General features: G+C 36.3%; 1 protein-coding gene across 3 annotated transcripts in view; it reads left to right on the top strand.

The window, feature by feature from the left end:
- Positions 1–23228, top strand: part of PLXDC2 (plexin domain containing 2) — a 409788-nt gene that overhangs the window by 240567 nt on the left and 145993 nt on the right. For all 3 annotated transcript variants that reach the window (XM_081229343.1, XM_081229341.1, XM_081229342.1), the window contains exon 5: positions 17524–17646. In XM_081229343.1, coding sequence (XP_081085469.1) covers positions 17524–17646 — 123 coding nt within the window. The remainder of the gene's footprint in view (positions 1–17523; positions 17647–23228) is intronic.

Below are 23228 nucleotides of genomic sequence, written 5' to 3'. Positions count from 1 at the left end.
TATATATATACCCAACTATCTGCTGTCACTTTAGATTTAAGGACACATACAGACTCAGAGTGAAGGTATTAAAAAACATATTCTATGCAAATGGTAACCAAAAGAGAACAGGGGTTGCTATACTTATATCAGATAAAATAGACTTTAAGTCAAAAACTATCACAAAAGACAAAATACATTATATTATGATAAAAAAGTTAATTCATCAGGAAGCTATAACAGTTATATGTGCACCCAACATCAGAGCACCTAAATATGTAAAGCAAACATTGGCAAACTGAAAGGAGAAGTAGATGGGAGTACAATAACAGTATGAGACTGCAATATTTTACTTTCAATAATGGAAACAACTTCCAGACAGAAATCAATAAGGAAAACTTAAATAACACTATAGGCCAGATGAACCTAACATTTTATACAGAATATCCCACCCAACAGCAGCAGAATACACATTCTTCTCAAGTGCACATGGAACATTCTCTAGGATAGGTCATATATTAGGCCACAAAACAAGTCTTAATATATTTTAAAAGACTGAAATCATATCAAGCATATTTTCCAACCACAATGGTATGAAATTAAAGATTAATAGCAAAGGAAAACTGGAAAGTTCACAAATATGTGGAAATTAAACAACACACCCTTGAACAACCAATGGGTCAAACAAGAAACCAAAAGGAAATTAGATGATATATTGAGACAAATCAAAACAAAACCACAATATACCAAAATTTATGTGATGCAGCAGAAATACTAAGAGGGAATTTTATAGCCGTAAATGCCTACATTAAAAAAGAAGAAAGTTCTCAAGTAACCTAACTTTACATCTCAAGAAACTACAAAAAGAACAAACTAAGCTCGAAGTTAGAAGGGAAGAAATAATAAAGATTAGAAAAGAAATAAATGAAAAAGAGACCAGAAAAACAATACAAAAACCAACAAAACTAAGAGATGATTTTTGAAAAAATAAGCAAAAATGACAAACCGTTAGACTAACTAAGAAAAAAGAAATGACTCAAATAAAATCAGAAATGAAAGAGGAGACGTTACAAATTATATCACAGAAATAAAGGATCACAAGAAATTACTGTGAACAGTTATCCACCAACAAATTGGATAACCTAGAAGAAATGGATAAACCCCTAGAAACATAAAACCTAGATAGACTGAATCCTTAAGAAGTAGAAAATCTGAGCACATCTGTAATTTGTAAGAAAATTGAATCAGTAATCAAAAAACTTCAGACAAGGAAAGCCCATGACCATATGGCTTAATGGCTGAAGTGTACCAAAGATTTAAGAATTAACACCAATCCTTCTCAATCTCTTCCAAAAAAATAGAAGAAGATAGGATACTTCCAAACTTATTTTATGAGGCCAACATTACTGATACCAAAGCCAAAGACATTACAAGAAAAGAAAACTATAGACCACTATCCCTGATAAACATAAATGCAAAACTTCTCAACAAAATACAAGCAAACCAAATTCAACAACACATTGAAAGGATCATTAAACCATTACTAAGTGGGATTTATCCATGGGATGGAATTGAAGGATGGTTCAACATATGAAAATCAGTTAATGTGATACACCATACAAAAAAAAATCTTAAAATTCATATGAAATCACAAAAGGTTCTGAGTAGTCAAAATAATCTTGAGGGCTTCCCTGGTGGTGCAGTGGTTGAGAGTCCGCCTGCCGATGCAGGGGACGCAGGTTTGTGCCCCGGTCCGGGAAGATCCCACATGCCGCGGAGCGGCTAGGCCCGTGAGCCATGGCCGCTGAGCCTGCGCGTCCAGAGCCTGTACTCTGCCACGGGAGAGGCCACAACAGTGAGAGGCCCAAGTACCGCAAAAAAAAAAAAAAAAAAAAAAAAAATCTTGAAAAAAAACACAAAGATGGAGGTACCACGCTTCCTTTTTTTTCTAAAGGTGTATTTCTTTTCAAAGTGGAGTTTTTTTTGTTTGTTTTGTTTTGATGGTTTCTAGCCTTTTTTTTTTTAAGACTATTTATTTTTAGCTGCACGGCATGTGGGATCTTGGTGCCCCAACCAACCAGGGATCGAACCCATGCATTGGAAGGGCAGAGTCTTAACCACTGGACCACTAGGGAAGTCCCGGTATTACACTTCCTAATTTCAAAATATATTACAACACAGTAATTAAAACAGTATGGTACTGGCATAAAGATAGACTATATACCAACAGAATGGAACAGAAAGCCCAGAAATAAATCCATGAATATACGGTCAACTGATCTTCAACAAGGGTGCCAAGAATACACAATGGGGAAAGAATTGACTCTTCAACAAATGGTGTTGGGAAAAGTGAATATCCACATGCCAAAGAATGAAATCGAACATTTATCTTACATCATACACAAAAATCAATTCAAAATGAATTAAAGACTTTAACATAAGACCTGAACCTGTAAAACTCCTAGAAGAACACATAGGGAGAAAGCTGTTTGACGTTGAGCTGGGCAATGATTTCTTGGATTTGACACCAAGAGCAAAGGTACAAAGCAAAATAAACAAATTGGACTGCATCAAACTAAAAAGCTCTGCACAGCAAAGGAAACCATCATTAAAATGAAAAGGCAACCTATGGAATGGAAGAAAATATTTGCAAACCATATATCTGATAAGGGTTAATATCCAAATTACATAAAGAATTCCTACAACTCAATAACAAAATAATGAATAACCCAGTTTAAAAATGAGAAAAAGGCTTTGATAGATATTTCTCCAAAGAAGACATACAAATGACCAATGTTTGTTTTCATCTAGTGAAAGGATGCTCATCAGAACTGATCATCAGGAAAATGCAAATCAAAATCACAATGAGATATCACTTCACACCTGTTAGGATGGCTGTGGTATAAAAAAATAGAGAGATAACAAGTGTTGGGACTTCCCTTGTGGCACAGTGGTTAAGAATCCGCCTGCCAGTGCAGGGGACACGGGTTCAATCCCTGGTCCGGGAAGATGCCACATGCTGTGGAGCAACTAAACCTGTGACCACAACTACCGGGCCTGCCTTCTAGAGCCCGCGAGCCACAACTACTGAAGCCCGTGCGCCTAGAGCCTGTGCTCCGCAACAGGAGAAGCTACTGCAGTGAGAAGCCAGCACAGCGCAAGGAAGAGTAGCCCCCACTCGCTGCAACTAAAGAAAGCCCATGTGCAGCAACGAAGACCCAAAGCAACCAAAAATAAATTTAAAAAAAATTTAAGTAACAATAAAAAAATCTGTGTGTCTTTAAAAAAAAAGGTAACAAGTGTTGACCAGAATGTGGTGAAATTGGAACACTTGTACACAGTTGGTGAGACTGTAAAATGGTGCAGCTGCTATGAAGAACAGTATGGAGGTTCAAAAAATTAAAAACAGAACTACCATATGATCCAGCAATCTCACCTCTGGGTATTTACCCAAAAGAATTGGAAGTAGAATCTTGAAGAGATATTTGCACTGCCATGTTCATTGCAGCATTATTAACAAAGCCAAGATGTAGAAGCAACCTAAAGGTCCATCAACAGATGAGTGGATAAAGAAAATATATACATATGATAGAATATTGGTCAGCCTGACCAAAGAGGGAGATCTTGCCTTATGCAGCCACATGGATGAACTTTGAGGACTTTATGCTAGGTGAGATAAGTTAGTCACAAAAGGACAAACACTGCAGGATTCCACACTTATAGGTTGTGTCTAAAATAGTCACACTCACAGAAGCAGTGAGTAGAATGGTGGTTGCCAGAGGCTATGGGGAAATGAGAAGCTGCTGTTCAATGGGTATAAAGTTTCAGTTATGCGAGATGGATGAGTTCTAGAGATCTGCTGTACAGCATTGTGCTTGCTGTTCACAACACTGCACTGTGCACTTCTGCAATTAAGAGGGTAGATCTCATGTCAAGTGTTCTTACCACAATTAAAAAAGATGGATGAATAACCAAATATTTTGTGTAAACTTTGCATGAGATCTCAGAGTGTCAATCTCAGGGTTACCCTTTCTCATAACAAAGTTACTTTTCCCAAATATTCTGAGAAACATTTGATATCCAGGAAGTTCACAGGTTCTAATGTTCTCTAACACTCTTTGAAACATTTTGATTAGCACTTGAATTTTACTTGATAGTCTCTCCCTGAGTCTTTCAGTTACTGAACAACAGAGAGAGGTAAGTTGTTCACTTGTGAAAATTTTTAAAAAGTTCGAATTCCTTTTTAGTATTCAGTCTGACCCTAACCTGACTTTAGATTTTAAGTAGTTCCTTCTCCTCGTTGAATAGTCTTTATTACTTTTTTCCTAGAAAAGAAATCCTCCCCTGCATTTCAGCTCCATGTTTTTTTCTCCATTACCCTCTGATTCAGTGGTGAAATATCCCGTGGGAATCTTTACTGACCATTTTACTCTCTTTAGTCTGTCTATCTGTATTAGGTTGGGAACCCTCAGAACAAGACTTCTGTTCGAGTATATTTATAACATTTATACAGTTATGTTTTATAGATTTTTAAGTACACTGATTTTATTGCTTTGCATTTATTTAACATTATGTCAATATTTTATGCTGCCTTAGTTTATTCCAAAGAGAGGTCTGCATGAAAGTTGGAAAGAAAATCTTTATCATGAAACATATTTGCTATATCTCTTTATATAATACTTGTGAAATACTAATGTTGCAGACAAATACGTTGTGAGCAAGAAAGTAAATGCATTTGTCAGATATACTAGGCTCTACTTAAGGTTTTCTTTAGACCACAGAAGATGACAAGTCAAAGAGCAGTAAGTGACCCTTGAAGTGATTTTTTCAGTTCCCTGAAGAGTAGTTTATCTATGCGTGTCATGCATCCTCACCTTATCTGAGGCAGACACACAAATCCAGTTTCATGGTTAAATTAGCAGGTAATCCCTCCCATTTGTAGGCCTTGAAATGGTGCTTATCCGTCCAAGGAATCTGATTATACCAGATCCCCAAACTTTCTGCTTCGGTGCACAAGGGTTTAATTCCAAGACAACTGACTCAACAGGGAAACTTCAGAGATGGAAAACCACCGTATAACCCCTTTGGTTGTGATACCTAAAGTTGCATATGAGTGACAGAAATTGGATTAAGTCGTTTGTACACTTTATTCTGAAACCACCCTTTCAGCCTAGATTTAGCTTTTTCTCCACCAGTTTCCTCATCTTAGTAAATAGCACCATCATCTTCCAGTTGATTCCTTCCTCAGCTCTCTCACCTTATATCCAATAAACCATCTGGACATTGATTCTACTTTTGAAAGAAGTCTGATGTGTCTGCTTCTCTCCACCTCCCTCTTAGTTTAAGCCCATTCCTTCTGTCCATGGATTATTGAAATAGTGAACTGTTCACCCTAGTTCAAGTATGGTTCCCCCTTACTCATTGTCTATACTCTGCCTGAATGAACTTTAAAATTTTTTTGAAATATTTCAGCTGCACAAAAAATATGAAGACAGAAAACATGTGTGTACTCAATACAGATTGAAGGGGGTGAAATAGACACAGTTGACTTTTGCTATGTACCCTTCTCCACGTGTTCTTCACTCTTTCTCTGGAAATAAACACTCTCCTGAATGTGGAGTTCATCAGAATGATTTTCCAGCAAAGCAGATCTGGTCATGTTAAGTCTCTGCTTCAACCTTTCAATGTGTTCCTGTAGCCTTTGAAAAAAAGTCCCCAAACCTTTGCCATGGCTGGCATGGCCTCCCAGAGACTGACCCTTGGCTGTTGTTCTCCAACCTCATCATACACACACCATTCTCTGCACAGTCCAGAGAATGTCCTCTCCCTGCTGTAACCTCAGTGCCTAGTGTAATCCCTCAAACATACCAAGCACTCAACGATTGCTTGCAGACTGGATGCGGACATGAATGACCACATGTTGTGTTGAGACACAAACATGAACAAGTCATGGCCCCCATCCTCTAGAGTCTGTAACAGGCGATAAGGAGGAGAGAGGCCAGGGGATGGATATGAAAGTAAACAACTGTAACTCAGTGTGATAAGACCTATAATAGAAGTAGGGTGAGCATAGGGCTGGAACACGAAGGGTGTGATCAGATCTTCTGGAGTTGGAGAGGATAAAAGAAGGTTCACACAACAGGAGACGTTTAAATTGAAGCTTAAAAAATGAGTAAGATTTTTCAGGGCACAGAAGGAGGAAAGCGTATTTCAGGCAGAAAAAGTAGCCTGTGAAAGCGCATAAAACCCATGGCACCCACAGAAAGCTGTGAGTAGCTGAAGTCCAGGGTGCATGTGGAGGAGAGGTGGGAGACAAAGTCGAAGAGCCAGGCAGTGACCGAAGCATGGAGGCCTTTATTTGTCAGGTGGTGGCGTTTGGAGATTGAACAATTCTCATTCTTGAAAACCAATTTATTACTTATATGCAAGAAAGTCTGCCAAGCCAAGCAGCACGTATACAGAGATGAATGCGTTGACCCAATATCCTTGAAGGCTTAGCTAACAAGGAGATAAAACAAATCCACAATGCAATTTTTTTAACCACTTTCTCCTCAAATATAAGGTTCTCTGAAATGGCTATATCTAATGAAATTGGGGTTGTGTATACTCTTTGTAAAGTCATTGGGTAGCAGCCATAAACCAGAGGGGCCTCCATGTCACTCTGACACCTGCAGTAAGACTGTGTTGTAGTATCAAGTCTTGAAAAACCTCCAGCATTGCAGAGCCTACAGAGGAGGGCAGTGGCCACCTGAGGGAGAGTGGTGACCCACGTTCATGTGATTTCAGCCTCCACCTTTTGCAGGATGATACAAGTTTAGTTGAGGACCTGTGCTGACCCACTACCCAAGGTCAGCAGTGAGTAGACGCTCACTGGAGTGATTTCAGCCCTTTGTTGGTAGCAACAGGAGAGAACCATTTTTTTAGCTTAAGGAGGGTCATCTTCCTTAAATAACATGTAAATACTCCTGAGAGGGGATAAAGATTATATGCCATTCACACTGTAGTAGATAATAATCCATCAATAATAACAATATAATTCATCATAATAATTCAGATTCTTCCTGAGAGAAGATTTAAATAGGAAGGAGAGAGCTGACGGTCATTATGTACCTGAGTAGGGTTTCTGATAATGACAATATTAAAGCCTGAACAATGAACTCTAATAAATTTTGCCTATTTCTCCCCAGGCCTCCCATATCCCAAATTTGTAGAAAGGTTAAAACATCATTCATTTTAATTTTTATATACTTAAAGAGGTATTACTTTAAATCTGGTGTCTGATTGAATATAGGCTTGCCCTGGTTTTGTTGAACTTTGGGCACATATGCGAGGTGCCCTATTATGGCTGGGTTATGTCATCGAGGCCAAATGCACCTGCAGCCACCTTGACTGCTCCATTCACACACTGACCAGGACCTCTGGATAGATGTCCGGGGAAAGAATTCTTCCCAGCATGGCGAGCCTTTTCATTCTCTGCCTTAGCAGACATAAAAGTGAAATAAAAGAAAATTCATCCCTTCAGTTCTGATCAGTCTGAATCAGTTACACAAAAGCACATTTGAGATACGAGCTTTTGCTGCTCTTTCACAAAAGCTACATGTTAGAGAACCAGGTTATCAATTACAGAACAGCTTCCATGCCTTCCCATGGTCCCCTTTGAGAAGTGCCTCTTTCAACCTAAGAAGATGATAGCTTTGCTCCCCCAGCCTTTTTGGCAGATGTGAATGTAAAGGTGTTGAAAAAAAATACAAGAATCTCTTTCATTTTCCTTGGGAGGCAATAAAATGTTGCCACTAAACATGGAAGGTCCTTTTCTACTGCTCATACCAGTTAACCTAAGACCTGGTGTAGCATTATTTATTCACTCTGGGTGGTCCCAGAGTTGTGGTTCTATTGCTTGCCTTTTGTTTGCTACATACCCATTTCTGTCTGTTTCCAGTAAGTATTACTCTGGTCAAAGGTCGAGTAAAATGAGAAGTAAATAGCCACTTTTGCCAGTAAAGTTTCCTACTGCTTTCCTTTGGTTGGATAATCAGATGTTAAGTGTAATTGAAGTAAAATGTTGAGAAGGAAGTAGAAAAATAAGGTCTGTATTAAAGTAGCAAGAAAAGTAACTTTTCAGATATCTAGGGATTGATGGCTTAGATTCTATTTGTCTGAGGCATGTATGAAGTAAGAAGAGGTAAAATACAGTCACATATAAAAACAAATAGAAATTGGTTGAACATCACAAAATATCCATAGTTGAATGTGTATGAATGCTTGAATACATACTTAAGAATTTTAGAATCTAAGCAGTCTTTGCAGTGACTCCCAAGGTCAAAGAAAATGCTTTATTGGCATTTTGATCCAAATAAATATATTCAGTCAAGTGTTTTCACAGTAAGATTATAGGAAGTAGAATCTCTAACATTTGAATTAGGATCTAGTTTGTGAAATAAATGGTAATTCTAATGAAATTCTACTCTTTTTTGCCTCAATGACCATATCCCGAATGAATACGAGTAGTTCTGTATAGTAACTCTCTCTGGTGGAAGAATATATATCCTAATAAACTCTCCCCTAGTCAACACTAGGAAGAGAGGACCCTGAATAAACGAACCTGATTTTTTTTGGTTGTTTATTTTTTCATTTTGTGCGAGGGAAAGAGTTGGGAGAGAAATATTAGAATTATTATAGACGTGAAAAGGTCTTAGGGCTCCTTTTAATCTCTCACTGCTCTCAGTAATTACAGTGTTTCCTAAAATAGAGTTGAGAAATTTTATGTAAGAGTACATTATATCTGTGAAAATAAATGCATTTTTTAAAAGCTCGATCTAGTGGGTGTTAACTAAGGTATGGATGGGCTTGTGCAACGGGATCAGCAAAATGGGTAAAATCATGCTTAAAATGCTTCCAAAAGAAGTAAGCTGATCGGATTTTATTGTGCTTCAGATTTTAAGATACTCTATTACCTGTTTTGTATTGATTTACAAAATCTATGTACTCTAAGATGCTCTCTATATATATGTATGTACATATAATATATGTGTGCATATACATATGTGTGTATATATGGGTGTGTATACACACAATACACACACATATGTATATAAAAACAAAGCCAAATATGTTATAAATTCCTTCCTTTTCTTGAATAGAGTTTTTCTTTCAGCATCTAGTGTTTTGGGTGTTCAAATTATAGGGCACATTGAAAGTACAAAGAACAGGGGCTTCCCTGGTGGCGCAGTGGTTGAGGGTCCGCCTGCTGATGCAGGAGATGAGGGTTCGTGCCTCGGTCTGGGAAGATCCCACATGCCGCGGAGCAGCTGGGCCCATGAGCCATGGCCGCTGAGCCTGCGTGTCCGGAGCCAGTGCTCCGCAACGGGAGAGGCCACAACAGTGAGAGGCCCGCGTACCGCAAAAAAAAAAAAAAGTACAAAGCACAAAGTGTGTAATGTGAATATACAATTGGGCCAATGCTCTTTTGTTATGGCGATTTTGTCCCTCTCACTGAGCACTCATCTCCTTACAGGACCGAACTACTAAACCATATGAGAAAATAGACTTAGGATCACAACTCTGAGAGTGTAAAAAGGGCACATCTCTCAATGAGATTGAAAATATCACAGAAGTTTGATCCTGAGCACAGGACTGCAGCAATCAAGAGCACAAGAGGAGAGAAATCAGTGCAACTGCAGAGGGAGCCTCCACAGAGCTCTGATTTCAAAAGGATGTCAGAGCAATGCAGATGCTCGATATATATGTGCTGAATGGTGGAACTGCACCTACATTTGTAGAGTCCTTTTTCACCAATTAATGCACACAGCAATATTGTTTAAAAGGCAGTTAATTTTAGCCTAAGTTTACAGAAGAAATGGCAACTCAGTGAGAGTAAGTGATGACATGAGATCGGATGGTGCAGCTTGTAAAACATGAAAAAGTCAAATCTGAGCCTTTCCATTACACTTTGCCTTTTCATGGAGAGAAATGCATGCATATATATATATATATATATATATATATATATATATATATATACACATATATATACATACACAATATGTTTATTACATATAATATATATATATATATATATACACACACAACCTGTTTACATATGATCTATATATTCATCTGAAACAGTATATAAGACACTAGATTGGATGTATAAGCTCATGGCTAAGGTGTTAAAACCCAAGCCCATTGAGACATTTGGGATATTTCAGTTAAGCTGGAGAAAAAAGGAAGGAACAGGCGTTCGGTTTGGGACTGGTGGTGCAGGGCAGACGGCCATCTTTGAGAAGCAAAGCCCTCCTTTCTGGTAGCTCCTTTCCGGTCTAGATAAATGGTATTTCTCTTGCAGTGAAAAGGGAAGGACAATGAGGGGACTGTCAGTCCATTCAAGACACCTCATGACTCGGACGGATTCTGCTAAAACTTGGGGGTGAGATTTCTCTCTCTCCTAGGATGTGTAAACAATAATGGAAAATGAAAACATTTCTGGAGGAATAAAGGTGGAAAAGTGTAGTTATCTTTTTAAAAATATAGAATAAAACTGGTTTTGGAAACTGGAGGCTAGGTAGACTGAAATTCTAAGCAAGAATCTAAATGAGGTTTTCTCCTGCTATGTTTTTACTTTAAATTTACCTGATTTATAAAGTAGGACATGCAGTACTACAGAGTATTCAATAAATACAGTAAGGTCTGATGATGTAGAGGCTACCTGAAGGTGGCCTCTCATTGCATTTAGTCATCTTCCTTTCAGGGCTGTTTCCAGACATTTAAAAATGGATTTCAATGAGAGTTTTTAAGTCCTTGGAAAAGGAAGGGACAGTTTTCATTGTTCCTCATGGTAGTGGGGAGCCCTGGAGATAGAATGAAAGCCGAGCAAGGCATGAGCTCCTCTCTCTAGAGCAGGACAGAGCCTGGATGGAAGCCCAGCTGATAACCTGGAGATGTTCTAGGTGGTTTCCCGAAGGGTTTATTTAGGTTCTGGTAAATGGGCAGAAATTCCAGGGGAGCCGATATTTATAGGTCAGGAAATAAAAGTGGTTGTCTTCTAGAAAAACTGCACACAAGGAGCAAGGTTCAAGGTACTAGGTGGGATTTGAGATAAAGGCTTTGCAAACACAGGACAGCAAACCCAAACCAAGCAGACCTCAGGTATAGGCACTAACTCCCAACTATAATTTGGCTGCTATAAGTAAGTCCAGCATTTGACGACAGGATCCCTGAATCCTCAGTCTAGGGCCATAAGTAATTCAAAGCAACCCTCCCCTTCTCCTTGCAGGAGAAAGGCTTTCAAAATACAGTACCTGGATCCATCTGGACAGAGGGGATGGACTTGATTTTCAGGTAAAAAGGAGCAATGCAATGCCTCCATGAAAAGCATGTAGTTCATGCACTACCCAACTCCTGGGGTTGCCATTCAGTGTCTGCAGCGTGAAAGGACCCCTCTCTGGAAATCCCAGATAATCAGAAGCCTTTAGAACAGAGGGAAGAGGGGAGCTGTTGACCGTAACAACTAAGAATTAACATGAGTTAAGAACATGTTACATTATTTATTTGAATAAGATGGAGAAGAAATAAGAAATAAGTTGCATCTTATAAGAAATAAGATGGAGAAGACAAGAACTACAGGCAACAATTTTGTTAATAGTTCAAAATGAAAATGAAGGAAGTTATGGTTTTTTGTCTCTCTTCCTTTCCTCACCTACATAATTCTGGCTCCTGTTCTTTCCTTCTGGAGTTGGAGAGAGGCACTTTATATCATCAACATAAATTTTATATTGGTAATTTCATGAACATAATTTGCAGCCAATAACCAAGTTGTCACTGGTTGCTTTTTTCCCCCAGAGGGTGACTGTTGTGATTTGTAGTCCCCAATGTGGCCTTAAGCCAATAGGATAAAGGAGTCTATGAGATGTGGTATATTTTGACATATATAAGTTTTCAATGTATAAAATATGATTGACACCTTGACACCTGGTTGGAATTGTAAAGGAGAGGTATTTGTCGATTGACAAGAGTATAGGTTGCTTCCTAGGAGCCCGTGGTTAGTAAGTTCATATGAACTTCAGAAATGCTTCTGTTTTTTTCTTTAACTGTCTAAGTTGCATGTACACACCAATATCCTCATAGTGAACTATGTGGTCTACTAGCAACAAGTTTGTCCAGAGGAAGCCTGTCACATGAAACCTGTCATTCATTGTGCAGTTGCAGCTGGCAGGCAGTTAGTTACCAGATAACTTACCACAACTTTTAATTTTCAAATTAGCAGTTGCTGCCACATGTGGTTTTGTTTAAAAGGCTAACTGAATTACAAACAAGTATTTGTCTGAAAGGGGCTAGTTTATAGCACGTGATAATGTACTGTGATTCATAAAATGGCATTTGTGCAAAATGTAAGTTGAATTATGCTCAAACTTCATTTGTTTGCTTCAAGCAAGTTGTCCACCACAAACACAGAGCAACTGATAAAACAATAACCACAAACAACACCCAGTTAAACAACTCAGTTCTTCATGCATAGAGATGAGACAGGTCATATATAAGGTTACAGAAGGATCAGTATGAGGAATCTGTTCTCCAAATCTTCGTGGGTAAAAGACCATAAATTTCAGATCTATTTGATTAATGTGTAGGGGTCATGGTACACATGTCATAAAAGTGGCAACGGTTGCATACACCATTGTCATTTGTACTCTAAAGGCAGCATTTAAATATAAGTGTTTAGTGCCCTACAGGCATACGCATCAGAGCCAACCTTTCCTCTGGGGTCAAAAATATCAACTGAAAGATAACGAAGTAGAATATTTTATGTAGCTCTTCACACATTAAAGTTTCACAGAATGTTTCACAGGAAATTATAGCCTTTTCATGCTTCCTTCATAACTGTGACACTTTCAACTAAATGAAACAACCATTTGCAACCAATAGGAGGTTGATATTTTTACAAGGTGCTATTCCATCAGAATGTAAGGAAACATATATCTACATAAGTGTAGAACTTTAGACATTAAGGCTGTTTTATTACCTGTTGTCTTGTAGTTAGGTTCAATGGTACACCTTAACCCATATTGGAATAATGCAACGAAACACGTATCATATCATTTGAGTCTGAAGCACAATTTTGATGCTATATAAACATCCTAGTGCAGGTCTAATCAACTATTAGGCATTAGGCAGAAAAGGCTTCAAGCGGTGAAAAATAGAATTTAATTGATTTTTTTCTGCAGATTTTTTGTTTTAAACATTATCTTTTAGTGTTTTTAATGTATTAACTCATTCAGCCATCATAACAACCCAATGATATAGATATTACTTCCCCATTTAACAGATTAGGGAACTGAGCCACAGAGAGGTCAGGAACTTATGTTACACAGCTAGGAAATAATTTGATTTCACCATCAAATATATTCCCTAATCATATGTCATTCACCTACCAATTTGAGAATCACTTGGTGGATTTTGATGGAGGAATCTATTTTAACTCTATTTGTACAATTTGCAGTTAAAAGAAGAGAGGCTGAAGCAGTACAATAAAAGTAGCAGGATTTAAGGTGACTGCCACTCTGCTCCAAGGTGGAGGTATTGGAGCTTTCACAGAGAGGGCAGGTCTTTTCTTCCTCAAACTCCTTGTTTAAGTATGAAATCCAGAGGGAGAGTATATAGTTCTGGACACATAATGAATTCTAAAGTATGTTGTGACGAGGTCATAAAATTTGGAATCAGAAGACCAATTCTAGCCATGTGGCTTTAAGCAAATTACCCAGCCTCATTACATGCTTCACTTAATAAATAGAAATAATAATAATATAATTCCTTTCAAAGATATTATAAGGATACAGTGAAGAGAATATATGAAAATAATGTAATTGGTAAAGTGGTATATAGGTGTTGGTTAATTTCACAATTATCACAATAATATTTGTAGTTAGTAAATATATAATTGTGATTAATAAATATATAATGATTGGGTAAGGTTTATTCATGCCAGGACTTACAATGATAGAATCCTCAAATGACTTGATGAGGTTTACAGATTTAAAACTAGATTATTGAAGTGACTAGAGACCATCTACAGAAACAGCTCAAGGAGATCCCTTCAGTTGCAAGAGCAAAGCTGTCAGTTACAGCTGAGCTCAGAACTTGACTTTAGGTTTACTCATGAAGGCAAGAGAAATGCAGTGTGTAGCTATCACTTGAAATTCAAAAAACAAAATGCATTTGCTTCTCTTATTTGGATCTTTTAAGTGGAGGTATCTTTCTGGGTTCCAAATTACCTGGGTAATAACCACTTTTCTACAAATCTTATGACTAGGTAGATGAGTACTATTTAAATTAGAAGCACATAGTGAGTAAAAGAGACATTTTATGATTAGCTCTTCAAATGGCTACAACCAAGTTTGAAAAAAACAGTAAATATAAGTTGCCTAAATTGAAAAATGAAATATTTTTTCTGTACAACTGGACATGCCCAAGACAACTAAAGAAAAGAGACAAATGTCTAAATGGGGTATTGGTAGCTATGAATTCCTTTGAAGATTTGGAAAAGATTTATTCCATTAAAGGACTCTTTACTTTGCATAGCTGGTTCTTATTCAACACCTGATTACACTTCCCTCCCTGCTCTCAGCAGGCCTGTAAGGTTTCTCTCCACTCAGTTATTAATCACTGCTGAAATGACATTTTTAAAACCTAGGAATGTAAGGAGAACTCAGTAGAGCCCATCACTACAATCAAGCATTTTACTTCATAGTCACTAAGAGCTAACCTAAGATAATGAAGGAATTGTGTTTCATATGGCTAAGAAAACAAGAAGTATCCTCTGAATTAGCAAAATTAAACTCATTTTGTGGAGTAGTGGAGTTTTTGTATCCTTGGATTGTTTTTCACATTAGTCTTGGTGGTGGTATTAGTAATAGTGGTAGCAGATTAATAGTAGTGGCAGACTTTCTTGTTAGTACTAGTTGTAGCAGCTATAATACTCATAGGACTAGTACTTATAATTTATATTAATGTTATAATAATAGAAGAATCAAGGGTTGTAATTATAACTTTCACACATTAACAAATTCTTCCATCATTTTACTTAGTTCTTTGGGAATAATTTGAGACTTCACCTTTAAAATTTGGGAAATTGTAGTTCTAGAAAACTTTTTCCTGATGAGAGGAAGCAGCAGATAATGATTCTCATGATCTGAAAGACTGAGTTATATACAATAGAATGGAAAATAATGTTTTGCCAAATCTATAAAAATAAATATAAATCTTATTTATTTTAAAAACTAATAGTAATAATTAAGTATCTGAAATCATTAATGGCTCTGCATTTTTCAATTCTGTTTTTCTAGGAATTGCTGCCGCAATTTCTTACAGAGTTGTTTTGGTGAATGAATTTTGTATTGATTTAAAATTATCTTACTGCCTTGAACTACTGCCCTCTTTATTCTTTAAATAAATCAGTTTCTCTTATTAATACATGGAGAATTTAAAGTAAGGGAATAACTATCCAGAGCTACTGTCCCTGAAAGAACACTTTCAGAGTATAATTCAATTTTTTCCTTAAAAGATCATATTTATAGAATTTTTGTATCCATTTTAATGGTGAAATTAATGGTGAATATAAAAGCATGCTGGTGAGGATAGGAGAAAAAAAGTAAATCATAGACCCTGAAAAATAGTCACTCTTCATCTTTATAATTTTAAGGATGTGATGTTGGACTTTGAACGTTGAGAGTGTGGCTCTGAAAATTACAGGGAAATCAAATAAAAGCAATGACTATTCCACCCTATGATAATATCTTTTACTACACTTGAGCTACGTGAAATTGCAAATGTACAAAGTTCTGCTCAAGACATAGGGAATTTATTTTGAAAGATATTTTTTGGCAAATGAGAAACAAAGAGTAATGGATGATTAAAACATGCTAAAGATTTTACCAGTTTAAGTATCTTTTTTAAAGGTGAATAGCTATGATTCAATTATGTCTTCCATGAAAAATAAAAAAGAAAGTCAAAGGGGGCCTCCCTGGTGGCGCAGTGGTTGAGAGTCCGCCTGCTGATGCAGGGGACACGGGTTCGTGCCCCGGTCCGGGAAGATCCCACATGCCGTGGAGCGGCTGGACCCGTGAGCCATGACCGCTGAGCCTGCGCGTCCGGAGGCTGTGCTCCGCAACGGGAGAGGCCACAACAGTGAGAGGCCCGCATACAGCAAAAAAAAAAAAAAAAAAAAAAAGGAAGTCTAAGGAAAGACGACATTGCTGGAAAGACAGAAATTGATTTCAAAGTAAATGACTACAGATTTAATTCTTCAATAACTTACCTAGAAATTACAGTTGAGATTTGAAACAATAAAGGCCATGATATACCAATGAAAGCTTTATTCAGACCATGAAGTGAGATAAAAGTTTTACACTTTTAGAAGTTTAAATTCTACATAATTTTGTGGTTTTAAAAAAAATCCCACTTTTTAAATTAATTCTTATGGAAATAGAAAAATGATCTATAGTAACCCCAGATATGTAGTTAACTTATGATTGCCTAAACATTAAAAATGCATTGTCACAAATAACTTGCTTTGGATTTTATTTTGTAATAAGGTATGTGTGTATGTGTGCATTTTTTATATTCTTAATTGTACACTTCCTAGATTAATATGAAAAATTAGTTGGTATTCCCTGAGTTGACTCTCCTTTTAGGCAGCTAAAGACCTTGAAGACAAGAAGCCAGTATAGGATTAACAATTTGTCATGGATAATCCACAAATTAAATAAACCCAGTGTGAATAATTGAAAGTGGGTAGGGTTGTAACATGGGAGGTACTGAAAGTTAATTCAAGACGAAGTTCTCCATAGTAAATTCCCTCTTGTTATCCAACAGCTAGAATAGGCTGGCATTGATAACTCTCTAAATAGAGAGGCATTTGTGTATTATCAATGTTTTACCACCTTATCTGAAAACATATAGTCTTTACCTCCTTGATACAGTGCTACTTGAGCAATCTGAGAAATGTGAAGTTTTTCCATGAGTGCTTAGCCTCCTTTCAACCTTGAAAAGATGGTCCAAAACATTTTCTGCATTTTAGTATTAAAGATACATATGTGTAATTTCGAAAATGTCCTAAACTGAAATTAAGAAAAGCAATTCAACATCATGAATATACATTCATTTGTAAACTGGACTTGCCTGTTTGACTAGTGTTAAGATAACAAGGGATTACTAAAGGCAAATTTAATGTTTGAATTACTTATAGTACTACACTAGACTCTTCAGCCTAATAATCTCTTCCAGGTAATAGTCACTTTCCTGCAATTAAAGTTGTACATACTATAGATTTCTGATTTACCAGTCTGCAAGGTGCTACCAAATCATATGGGAATTTGTCACTTAATCCAGACTCAACTATTGCTGATCAGACATTAAGACATTAATTATGTTTCTTTTTTTTAGCTACCATGATATTTTATTTTTCGAAATGTGACTGAAGGTGAGTTGGGATATTTTAATTAAAATTTTCTGGACTTTTTCTTAACATATTTATTATTTTACTAATTATAGGTTTCATATACACTGGAGAAGTTGTACATCGAATGCTAACAGCCACACAGTACATAGCACCTTTAATGGCAAATTTTGATCCCAGTGTATCCAGAAATTCAACGGTCAGATATTTTGATAATGGTATGTATTGGTTAGCCTATTTTTTACTAAATGTGTACTTATAAACATTGATCATCAGATTCATATTAATATTTTAGTAACCTTGGGTTTTTTGGGGTAGACTGGAATTTTAAACTGCTTGATACAAATGCCCCGAGATGACAAATGTTACACTGCAGCTGTTAATACTGTTAATATATGGAGTAAACTATGTGGTTAAATGTCACTTGTTTATTCATTCTTTCATTTGTTCATTCAACAAATGTTTATTTACATGTATTGGGCACTATAATAAATGAGTTGCTGTAAACAATGCCTCAAACAAAGCAAATACATTTATTTTATGATATTTGCAATACGTCCCTCCTATTAAAAAAAACAAAGGATAATTTGTTAGTTTTAATCTTCAGATAGAGGCAAGTGGCATAATATATTGATATTAAATTTCCAAAACTTTTGAATAATATGTACCATAAGATGAACACACCTTTTAAAAATCTAGGATTGTGGGTAATTAAAATCACTTAAGAAAAAAGTTCTCCTGACTTTGAAATATGAAATAGAGTAACTGACAACAATCTATCCCTACTATTTCTTTGTGGGACATATAAAATAGTCAGAAAAGACATAGAATATGTCACTAAGTACCATTCAAATCTAAGTAAGAAATGTAAGGTCCTAAAGACATAAATGAATTTTCATGTCTACATCTTATTGAAAGCTGTAACTTTAGTAGAAAATGAAATTATAGGAAAAGAAGAATTTGTTTTGGAAACTTAAAGATAGAAATTTCTGTTCTCTTTATAATACAAAAATAATATTTATTTGCCCAAGTGACAATTTTATCTTTTAAAATAATGAAAGCATGTGGCCTGAACAGAGTTATTTCTTCTCTTGTCTTACCTTAATGAGCAAGGAAGAAAATTACTATGGGGTAGCATAGACTTACTCGTGACCATGGCTTTCAGAAAATGACATCATTTTGCTGAAAGAGATCTGACCAGTGTGATAAAGCCACTTTACAGGTCAAAATAGCAAAAGAGGAAGAAAACTAAACATACTTAGATGCACACTTTGAGAAATTCATTTCAAACAATTTGAATAACACCAAAGTGTGATCCAATATGAAGTAATACTAAATGTTAGCCATAATAATTATTTCCTTCTATTATTTTAAGAAGTTATACTCTGTCCTCCCACTTAAAAAAACTTAGGTACTAAGGCCCAAAGATGTACAAGTAGATTGTAAGTATACTTTAGACAGAGCTACAGTGAGCAACTTATCTGAAGCTTATTCCCATGGCCTACTAGACAGAATGAATCTACCCTAAGTAAATAAGAAAGTTGAGTATTTTCCAAGCTTTGTCACTTACTAGGTGATGTTGGGAACATTTACTCATGGGCACAAGCTTCTGATGACCAAGTTTTTAGACTGTTAGCATCAAAATCATAAAGCAGGGGCTTCCCTGGTGGCGCAGTGGTTGACAGTCCGCCTGCCGATGCAGGGGACACGGGTTCATGCCCCGGTCTGGGAAGATCCCACATGCCGCGGAGTGGCTGGGCCCGTGAGCCATGGCCGCTGAGCCTGCGCGTCCGGAGCCTGTGCTCCGCAGCAGGAGAGGCCACAACAGTGAGAGGCCCGCGTACCCAAAAAAAAATAAAATAAAATCATAAAGCATATTAAGTCTCTTTCCCCATATGCTCTCTCACACACCCATGTGCCTAGGTAGCTCAATATTTAAATTTTACTTTTATTTAAATGATTTTAAAAAATTAATGTATGCCACTTCAACTGGATTCTAAATTCTTTAAAAACTAGGACTGTGACTATTTATAAGAAATTATTTTCTCTTCAATACCTGGCACAAGAACTCAATACACAGTCGGTCCTCAATAATTAATTATTCAATGAATGAATACATGAAAAAAATTAGGTATGTAAGATGATTTTTAATTCTGAGAGTTGTAAAAGTACAAATACTCAAGAATTACTGTATTTTACTTTATTGAAATATCTTCTGTGTGATAACCAATGGGAATATTGCATTCTTACAATATAATAATAAAAGCTAGTAATTGCCTGTGTCTTATTAACTGATTGAAACACTTTTCAGTATTGTAAGGATCTTCACAAAGTCCGTTTATACCATAGCAACTTACTGAAATATTTCCAACTTTGATTGGTTAGGATCATTGAAGGAATGCTTAAGGATGGGAAACTCAACATTTTAGGAAAGCAAAAACTTCTCTAGAGGAGACAGCAGTTTAGAACATTTCTTCTAAGATAATATTTCTGTAAGTATTAAAGCACTAGATTTTAAAAATCAGATGATGCTTCAAAATATTATAGCCAGCCTAGAAGTCTGAGTCACAGAATATTAATGCACAAAAACTCATAAATAGCAAATTACAAAAGCATAAATCTTACAGTGATCAGAAGCCTAATCAAGCACAGAATCAGAAAATTTGGAGTTAATAGTGACCTTAAATGCCCCTAGATCAACCTACTTGCCTGTTTTTATTTTGGAGATTAAGAAATTGGCATCCAGGGCTTCCCTGGTGGCACAGTGGTTGAGAATCTGCCTGCTAATGCAGGGGACACAGGTTCGAGCCCTGGTCTGGGAGGATCCCACATGCCGCGGAGCAACTAGGCCTGTGAGCCACAACTACTGAGTCTGCGCGTCTGGAGCCTGTGCTCTGCAACGAGAGGCCGCGATGGTGAGAGGCCCGCGCACCGCGATGAAGAGTGGCCCCTGCTTGCCACAACTAGAGAAAGCCCTCGCACAGAAATGAAGACCCAACACAGCCAAAAGTAAATAAATAAATTTAAAAAAAAAAAAAAAAAAAAAAAAAAAAAGAAATTGGCATCCATTACTGATTAGACAGTTTGATCACCCTAGGGATACTAAGTTCCAACTGCTCAGTTCCATTAAGCACATAGGATGGTACAGCAGCTCATGTGGTCTGTTATATGAGCTTAAATTACAACTTCAGCTCTGCCAGGAAGAACTTTACCATTAGATTTTGTGCCCATCATCAGAGAAACAGTGTAGGATTGTTAGTCATAAGCCAAGAGATGCACCACACTAACCCAGCTCTCTAAAAGCCACTCTCACTAACCTGCTGCAGACCATAAAGTTTTAGATTCAGCAACTTGTAATAAAAGGTAAAATTTGATATATTGAGTTGATTTTTGTGTATGGTATATCCTTTTGCATGTGACTATCCAGTTTTCCCAGCACAGTTATCCAGTATGTTGAGAAACAGTTCTTCCGCATTGTATATTCTTGGCTCCATTATTGAAAATGAATTGACCATATAAGCATGGATTTATTTCTGGCATCTGTTCTCTGTTCCATTGATCTATGTGTCTTTTTTTCTTAATCCCCAAACCATACTGTTTTGGTTACTATAGCTTTGTAATATACTTCGAAATCAGAAAGTATAATGCCTCCAGCTTTGTTCTTCTTTCTCAAGATTGCTTGTCTATTTGGAGTCTTCTGTGGTTCCATACAAATTTTAGGATTTTTTTCATTTCTGTGAAAAATGCTATTGGAATTTTGATAGGGATTGCATTGGATCTGTAGATTGTTTTGGGTTGCATCGAAATTTTAACAATATTAATTCTTCCAATCTAAGAACATGAAATATCATTCCATTTATTTGTGCTTCTTCGGTTTCTTTCATCACTCTCTTACAGTTTTCAGTATACAGGACTTTCACCCCTTTGGTTAAATTTATTTCTAGGTGTTTTCTTATGCAATTGTAAATGGAATTGTTTTCTTAATTTCCCTTTCTGATAGTCTGTTATTAGCACATAGAAACACAACACATTTCTGTATATTGATTTTGTATCCTGAAACCTTACTGAATTCATTTATTAGTTCTAACAGTTTTTTGGGGAGTCTTTAGGGTTTTCTATATACAATACAGGCATCTGTAAATAGTGACAGTTTTACTTCTTCCTTTCCAGTTTGTATGCCTTTTATTTCTTTTTCTTGCCTAATTGCTCTGGCTAGGATTTCCAGTATTATGTTGAATAAAAATGGTGAGAGTGGGTGTTCTTGTCTTTTTCCTGATCTTAGAGGAAAAGCTTTCTGCTTAGTATCTTGTTAGCCTTAAGTATGATGTTAGCTATGGGCTTGTCATATATGGACTTTATTTTGTTGAGATGCATTCTATCTATACCTGATTTAAGAGTTTTTATCATGAGAGGATGTTGAATTTTGTCAGATGCTTTTTCTGCATCTATTGAGATTATTATATGATTTTTATCCTTCATTTTGTTAATGTGGCATATCACATTGATTGATTAGTGCATGTTGAACCATCCTTGCATCTCAGGAATAAATCCAGCTTGATCATGTTATATGATCTTTTTAATGTACTGTTGAATATGGTTTGCTAAGATTTTGTTGAGTATTTTTGCATCTATGTTCATTGGCTATATTGGTCTGTAAGTTTCTTTTCTTGTAGTGTCCTCATTTGGCTTTGGTATCAGGGTAATGCTGGCCTTGAAAAATGAGTTTGGAAGTGTTCTCTCTTCTCTATTTTGGAAGACTTTGATAAGAATTGGTATTAATTCTTCTTTAACTGTTTGGTAAAGTTCCCCAGTGAAGCCATCTGGTCCTGGATTTTTCTTCGTCAGAATTTTTATAATTACTGATTCTATCTCCTTACTAGTAATTGGTCTGTTCAGATTTTCTGTTTCTTTGTGATTCAATCTTGATTGATGGTATGTTTCTAGGAATCTATCCATACATTCTAGGTTGTCCAATTTGTTGGCATATAATTGTTCATAGTACAATAGTTTCTTATGATCCTTTGTTTTCTGTGTTATCAGTTGTAGTGTCTCCTCTTTCATTTCTGATTTTATTTATACTTTCTCATTTTTCTTAGTCTAGCCAAAGTTTTGTCAAATTTTTTATCTTAAGAAAGCTCTTAGTTTCAATGATCTTTTCTATCATTCTAGTGATATCTATCTAATGGATCTTTTTAGTCTCCATTTCTTTTATTTCCATTCTGATCTTTGATATTTCCTTCTTCTGCTAACTTTAGGCTTGGTTTGTTCTTCTTTTTTAGTTCCTTGATGTGTAAAGTTAGGTTGTTTTTTGAGATCTTTCTTTTTTCTTCATATAGGCATTTATCTCTATAAATTTCCTCTTAGAATTGCCTCTGCTGAATCCCTTAAGTTTTATGTTTTGTTTCCATTTTCATTTATCTCAAGATATTTTTAGATTTCCCTTTTGATTTCTTCTTTGGCCCACTGGTTGTTCAGGAGGATATTTTTTAATCTCCATGTATTTGTGAATTTTCCAGTTTTCCTTCTGCTGTTAGTTTGTAGATTTATACCATTTTAGTCAGAAAAGATGTCTGATATGTATTCAGTCCTCTTAAAATTGTTAAGTCTTGTCTTGTGGCCTAAAAAAATTATCTATCCTGGAGAATGTCTTACTGCACTTCAGTAAAATGTGCATTCTGCTGCTGTTTGATGAAATGTTCTATGTATTTCTGTAAGGTTCACCTGCTCTAATATGTAGTTTAAGTCCGACGTTTCCTTATTGATATTCTGTCTGAATGATCTATCCATTGTTGAAAGTGAG

Source organism: Mesoplodon bidens (assembly GCF_964165515.1).
Source record: "Mesoplodon bidens genome assembly, chromosome: 3".
Taxonomy (NCBI): Eukaryota; Metazoa; Chordata; class Mammalia; order Artiodactyla; family Ziphiidae; genus Mesoplodon; species Mesoplodon bidens.
Note: the sequence above shows the minus strand (reverse complement) of the source record. Positions and strands in the feature narration are given on the sequence as shown.